The following is a 6,749-nucleotide window of genomic DNA, read 5'->3' on the forward strand; positions in this document are numbered from 1 at the left end:
TGGTGGAACCGGGGATTGAACTCAGGCCCTTGCGCTTGCCAGGGAAGCGCTTATTCCACTGAGCCATCTCCCCGGCCCTGCTGCTGCCAAATTAAGGCACTGACTGGCAAAGCAAATCAATTGGCCAATTGATAGGTCATTTACCTATCTCCTGTGAATGCACATGAGTCTCAGCTCAGCTGCCCATTGCCCAGGACCAGGGCATGACCAAAGCGCTCCTCTTCCAGATTCCACCAGGGCTTGCTCTCTCTGGCAGGGCTTTGATTACCAGGGCTTTCTTCCCACCTTCCTGTGTCCCCACTTCCTATCTGTGCAGCCAGCTCCTGGGGTAGCCACAGACCTCCTGGTGGCAGTGCCAGGCACAGCAGACACTTGCTGAGCCACACAGCCCCCTACCCAACACCCCAAGTCCAGGAAGCAAGCTTTGGTGGCAGAACCTCTTGTGAACAGACTCCAGGCCATTCATAATCTCTGCCTACCCGGAGCACGTCCACCTTCTGCTATGGATGTGAGAATATTTTATCTTGTTGGAGGGTGTCTCAGGTGGCTCCACAGGTCCTCTAATGTACAGTGTTTGCCCATTTGAATCCTGAGACAGGTGTGCTCCAGGGATCAGAGCCGAGGGGGCTACGAGCCCGTCCTTGGTGACAGCCCCCTTGGAATTTGGACATTTCTGCCAGGTTTTGAGAACTGTTGCCTGCACTGATGAGGCCTTACTCTTCTTCCCAGCAAATGTAAAGAGAGCCCTTAGCCGGGTCTGTACCCCACTGTCTCCAAGGACCCCTTCCCCACATCCCTGTCACTGGGCTGGGTGTCCTGACTCTGCCTTGTCCCAGGTCCTTCGGGCAGCGAGAGCCTTCCGCCCACCAGCAGCGCTTCCAGCAGCTCCAGCAATGCCACCAGCAGCAGCAGTGAGGAGATGCGCCCCATCAAGACAGAGCCCGGCCTGTCCTCTCACTACGGGCACAGCAGCTCCATGTCCCAGGTGCGCCCGCAGGTGGGCAACAGGGCCACAGCGGAAGTGGCTTCCAGCTCTGGGGTCGCTGGGCCCAGCCTCTGAGTTGCCTTCAGCAGGTCTAAGTGGGACACTGGGGGGATACACATCTAGCAGCCAGCGCCTCTGTGCCATGCAGCGTTCTGGGTGAGGAGAAGAGGCACAGGGTCTGGCACCCAGGTGGAGGGGAGACAGACAGCACAGCCACACCCCGTGTCAGGTGTGGGTGCAGAGCCATCACAGCGAGGTGGCTTGCCTTGCCCTTGTGGATCTCACAGGTGGCAGGAAGAGGACCCTACTGGCATGAGCTCAAGCTTAGAAATGCAGAGTGCAGGTAGGCTGACAATGTGACAGGCAGGATGCCATTGTCATGCAGGTGGCCGGAAGTGGCCATGTCCCTGTTGCACATGTGGTGGCAGCCCTGCTTCCCTCCCTCTTTGGCAATCAGGTTGTCACACTGTCCTTTTACTGGACGCAGCCCCAATGGCTTTCCATCCTGAATCAAGAGAGGCCATGTCCTAGGGCACTTTTCTTGTCAGGGTAAACCTGGTTCCTTAGATCACTCCCACCCTGGGCAGGGAGAACAGCTCCTTCTTGAATGGAGCTGCTGAGACTGTAGAGTGTCTCGGATGACCGCCCGAGCCTTCCAAAACCATGACATTCATAAGCCCATTGGCTCATGGCCTGCTTCTGTCAGGCTCAGATTGAGGGGATGAGGACACCAGAGAGAAGCGCCCACCCCCTCGCCTGGGGCAAGACCCCTCAGGAAGACGGTGGGGGAGGTAGTCCCCAAGCGTCCCCGTCCTCATCATGCTTTCTGCCTTTCAGACATTCGCGGTCAGTGCTGTGTCTGGCCATGGGCCCTCCATGCACCCTGTCCTGTCCGCCCTGAAGCTGTCCCCGCAAGGCTATGCGTCTCCTGTCAGCCAGTCGCCGCAGGCCAGCTCCAAGCAGGACTCTTGGAACAGCCTGGTCTTGGCTGACAGTCACGGGGACATAATCACTGCATAATCCTCCCCTATCCTCAAGTTCCTGCACGGACCTGGGACCTGGGGGTCCCCTGGGTCACCCTCTGTCTGGGAGTGACTCTGGAACAGCTGGGAAGAACTTGAAGCCAGTGATGGCTTGGGGAAGTGGAGGCTGGATTTCCTCAGGCGCCTTCGGAGCGGGCACTAGAAGGAGAAGCCCCTGACATGGAGCGGGGCCTACATGAAGACTTCTTTCCTGTTTCCACCCTGACTGGGACAGGATGTCATCCGCCCCTGCCTCCCTCCACTGTGTCCCCAGCACCAGTGCTGGCAGGGCAGTGCCCTGGGACCCCTGCAGCCAGCAGAGGGCCTCTGCCACTGTTGCATGGGATGACAGCCGCTTTGGCAGTCCCTGCCCTCACCCAACACTCCCTGAGGCGCGTGCATCCTTGCACCCTCCAATACCAGATCCGACTCCAAGATTCCTGGGTGCGACACCCGATTGCTTCCTGGGCCGTTAGCCACTGCCTGGGCTAGCACCATCCAAGCACTACTCGGCAGGGCCTCCTCATCTCTTCCTGGTGGAGGCCTCCTTCCTCCACACCCCAGGACCTCTGACGTGAAAACCCCCATGCAAAAAAGAAGTCAGTGAGTGCCTGGACAGCACCCTCAGCCCGCCCCCAGCTCCTCCTCTGTTCAGCCATCACACACAGCCAGAGAGTCCAGAGGAGCAGCAAACCCCTCTCCTGCTAAGGCAGCTTTGGCGGCTGCTCAGCTGTGCTCAACCTCCTCTGGAGGGGCACTGAGTGGGCACGGTCCTGCTCCAAGGAGGACTCCTTCCTGCCTGCCTTTCTGCCCCCAAGCCTCTGTCTCCTGGGGCCTGGGCTGGCACGCTAGACTTTGCAAGGTAAATCAGAAAGCAAGCAAACAACAAAGCGAAGCTCATGGAAAGAAAGAGACCAGTGTGGGCACTGAGGGGACATGAGTGCGGCTTGCGCCTCCCCTGGAGTGGTCTTCGTGTGGCCTGCACTGGGCTCAGGAGGACTTCTCCCTTAACCCTGTTGCCACAGAGCTGTAGCTGACTGTGGCATTACTTCATCCTTCCCCAAACACCTGGCCCTGCCCCTGAGCCTTACTGGCCGTAGCAGAGAATATCTTTGAAGCAAAATTCTGTTTTAATCATCATTTACACCGTTTTTCTCCCTAAAGGCCTCCCTCCTGTGCCTCCCTAACCCACAAACCTGTTAACATTGTCTTAAGGTGAAATGGCTGTAAAATCAGTATTTAACTAATAAATTTATCTATATCCCTCTGCCCCTTCTCCCTTGGGCCTCTCCTGGGAGAGCCAGTCCTGTCCTATTTGGGGGCCTTGGGCGTGAAGGGCTCCCCACTGTTCCACCCTTAGCCCACCTCCTCTTTTCTCTCTTCCCCTCATCAGGTGGCTCCTTGGTAGCTGGTGGCACCTGGCGAGGATAGTGTCCCAGCCCTTTTGCTAACTGGAGAGCCAGACAGGTCACTTCTGGGCTTCACTTTCTAGGCCAGGGTTGGACCCACCTCTGACTGAGCTCCTTTGTCTCCATGCCAGGAGCCCGATGATGCCACCCTGTATGTGGGGGGCACTTCTAGGGCTCCCACCCAGATGCTGGCTGAGGTTCCACTTACCTGCGAGATGGCTGCTCTCTCCAGCCACATTAAGATGTGAGGTGGAGGGCTGGGGAGATAGCTCAGTAGAATAAGGAGCTTGCCTGCCAAGCACAGCGTCCTGCATTCAATCCCAGTACCATTAAAAAAAAAAAAAGATGTGCGGTGGAGGTGGCCCTGTGGTCTCCTGCCACTCTCTGCTTTTCCTTTGTGGTCTGCTCCAAATGGAGCAAACGATGCTCACCCGAATGAGAGACAGGCTTTGTGTACTGCGCCCTTCGCTTTCACCATTTTAGCCAGTGGAATCATTTCCTGGCTCATCTTGAAAGTATGTGGAGAGAGGAGCAGTGGTCCGAGGCCAGCACCTGACTTGGCTCCCTGCGCTGGGACGGGCGAGCTGGCCTTCTCAGGGCAGCCCCGGTACTCTCTTGCTCCTGCCCAGCCCCATGGGCAATTGGGAGCATTTAATGCTTTGTAGTATGCTATTTCCCAGTGACTAAGAAAATTGCCTTCAATCTTATACATGAGATCAGAAAAGCCTTTAAACATGGAACTCAGCTTCCATCAGAAGGGTAAGTAGTAGATAGATAGGGTATCCAGTGACAGATTCCAAACAAGAAGCTACAGGGGCCTGGCTATAGGAAGCTGTGGCTTTTGGGCCACATGGTTTCTCATGAAGTCCTTGCTTGAGAACACTTGTGCCACTTCCCTTTAGCAATAGCTTTCAGAAAAGAACCTCTTAGAACACCAGGAGGTCACAGACCCCTCCTCGTGTGGGTGTAAGCGGCCCGCAGCCCAGTGGGAGACTCAGCTTCTTGCTCACCAGACGTGGGGCTGCTGTGCACCAAATCCACCCTGAAAGAAGGCTGAGCTGCCAGCAGCGAGGGTTATTACGTGTTCCACATGGGGCATGTGGCTAGGGACAGGGAGTGAGGACTGCCAAACAGCATCACTAGACTATGGTGGCGGGTGAGTAGAGTGGCCCGGAGGCAGGTGGGGGCATAGGAAACCCTCAGGTCACATTACAGTCACCGGAGGCTGCAACAGAACCTGCTGAAACTGCGATTTGATCATTTTACATTTGGGAAGAATTCCTCCTGACTTGAAGGCTGTCAGAGGGACAGGCAGGACATGATTCAGCTATGTGTATAGCATGGTTTAATGGTAGGAGTTTATAGTCACCGAACTCAGAGCCCCAAGAACTTGACAGACCCAGTGCATGAGTCAGCTTTTCAGCACTATTAACAAAGCACCTGAGAATTCATTTACAGGGAGAAAAGGTTTATCTGCACTCACAGTTTTGGAGGGTCCAGTCTACAACCCAGTGAAGCCATGGTTTTGGGTGCCTGGTGAGGGTGCCTGAAAGTCTGGGGAGAGTGGGCTTCAGAGCAGTATTCTCCATGGCCAGGAGGCTGAAGGGAAGAGACTGGGTCCCACAAGTCCCCTAAAGAGTCCCATTCAGGGGCTGGAGAGATGGCTCAGTGGTCTAAAGCACCTACTTGAAACAAGTTTGGCAAAGCACAGGGACCTCGGTTCAATCCTCCAGCACCACATGCCAGCCAGCCCCGCCCCCTGGTGGGCTGAGCTGGCCACACACACACACACACACACACACACACTAAATAAATGTAATAAATATAAATAAATATTTAAAAAAAAAATAAAGAGTCCCATTCAACATGAAGACCCTGCCGAGGCTCCCAGCCACTGCGCTGGGGTTAACACCTGGGCCTTTGGGAGAATTCAAAATCCATGTGCACCTCTTTGTAGTGCTAGAAAAACTGGCCTTCCACATGCCAAGATTAAACTAGACCCATGTCTATAGGTGTAGACCATGTGCACAACTAAAGTAAAAATGGATCAAAGATTTAATTTTTTTTTAAACCAGAGATTGAACTCAGACCCTTGCACTTGTGAGGCAAGTGCTTATTGTACTGAGCCATCTTCCCAGCCCCTTTAAATATTAGAAACAGTAAATCTACTAGGGGAGAAAAGTAGAAATCTTGAAGATGTAGGGGTAGGCAGAGTTCACAAACAAAGTGCAACATTCACAGGAAATACTTCAAAGAATCAACTAGGATCTCATCTTTTTGAAAAGTTTCTACATGTCAAAAGAAATCAGTGAAAATAAAACCCATGAATTGGGAAAAAATTTTAAGTTGACTGTCCCTCAGACAAAGGACTTCTATCTAGAACATATAAAGAATTTTGGGGGGCCAGTAAGATAGCTCAGCAGACTGAAGCACCTGCTTACGCTTGCTTAGGCCAGCTCAGGGACCACGATTTGGTTGGACCTCCAGCACCACTTGCTGGGCCAGCCCCACCCCCAGGGTGGGCTGAGCTAGCCATAGTGGCACATGCCTGTAATCCCAGTGCTGAAAGCAGGAGGATCACCACGAGTTTGAGCTGCAAAATGAGACCCTACAACAACCAAATTCATAAAATAAAAAAAAAATCTTTTAAAAAATCAGGCCCCTTCTTGTACTGTAACATCATGTAACTCAGTAGTGTCCCAAATTTTCTGATCAAGGAGATTATGGAGCCAAAGAGGAAAGTGATCAATGATGTAGAGTGTGCCTAAGGAGAGTCACATGGAGAGAAAATATTCTCTCAGGCTTTCACAGAGAGCACATTGGCCAAGCAATGGCCGTGACTCATCCACATGGCTGACACTGACAAAAGATCTACAATCTGAGGTACAGGATCTCAGGAAAAATCCTGAGGGGATTTCACTGACCTTATCAGACCCAAAAGCTACAACTCTTGTTGCATAGATCTTGCTTTATCTTGGTCTTAACCATTCAGGAGAAAAGCATAAAAACAAACTATAAGAAGTAAAGCCATGCTGTTATGTTGAGCTGTAGGGGACTCAGGTCAACAATTTCTGACATTGCCAGTGAAGTGGAAGACCCAATACTATTATGGACTACTGGGCTCTTTTAGTATATTTTGCGAGTTAACACACCTATAATATTCAAATAACAGAACTAAACAAAAAAGGGGATACAGATGAATGTCCATTTTGTATCTGTGCATTCAAAATGGTTAGGATAGATATATAATTACATTCCCTTAATGAATAGAGGGATTTGTTCTAATAGTGCTTGTAAATAGGATATCATGTCTGCATCTTGTACAGCAATTAA

General features: G+C 52.4%; 1 protein-coding gene across 4 annotated transcripts in view; it reads left to right on the top strand.

Moving 5' to 3' along the window:
• The window catches only part of Gata4 (GATA binding protein 4), a 43,617-nt gene extending 40,341 nt beyond the window's left edge, over window positions 1-3,276 (top strand). For 2 of the 4 annotated variants that reach the window (XM_023714611.1, XM_023714612.1), the window contains exons 5-6: window positions 837-997; window positions 1,823-3,276. In XM_023714611.1, the coding sequence (XP_023570379.1) occupies window positions 837-997; window positions 1,823-2,005 (344 nt within the window). In that variant the 3' untranslated portion in view covers window positions 2,006-3,276. The remainder of the gene's footprint in view (window positions 1-836; window positions 998-1,822) is intronic. The other 2 variants (XM_012514635.2, XM_012514636.2) reach the window with 1 other exon arrangement.
• The last annotated feature ends 3,473 nt before the right edge of the window (window positions 3,277-6,749 follow it).

The sequence above is a fragment of the Octodon degus genome, unplaced genomic scaffold (genome assembly GCF_000260255.1).
Source record: "Octodon degus isolate 3935 unplaced genomic scaffold, OctDeg1.0 scaffold00036, whole genome shotgun sequence".
Lineage (NCBI taxonomy): Eukaryota > Metazoa > Chordata > Mammalia > Rodentia > Octodontidae > Octodon > Octodon degus.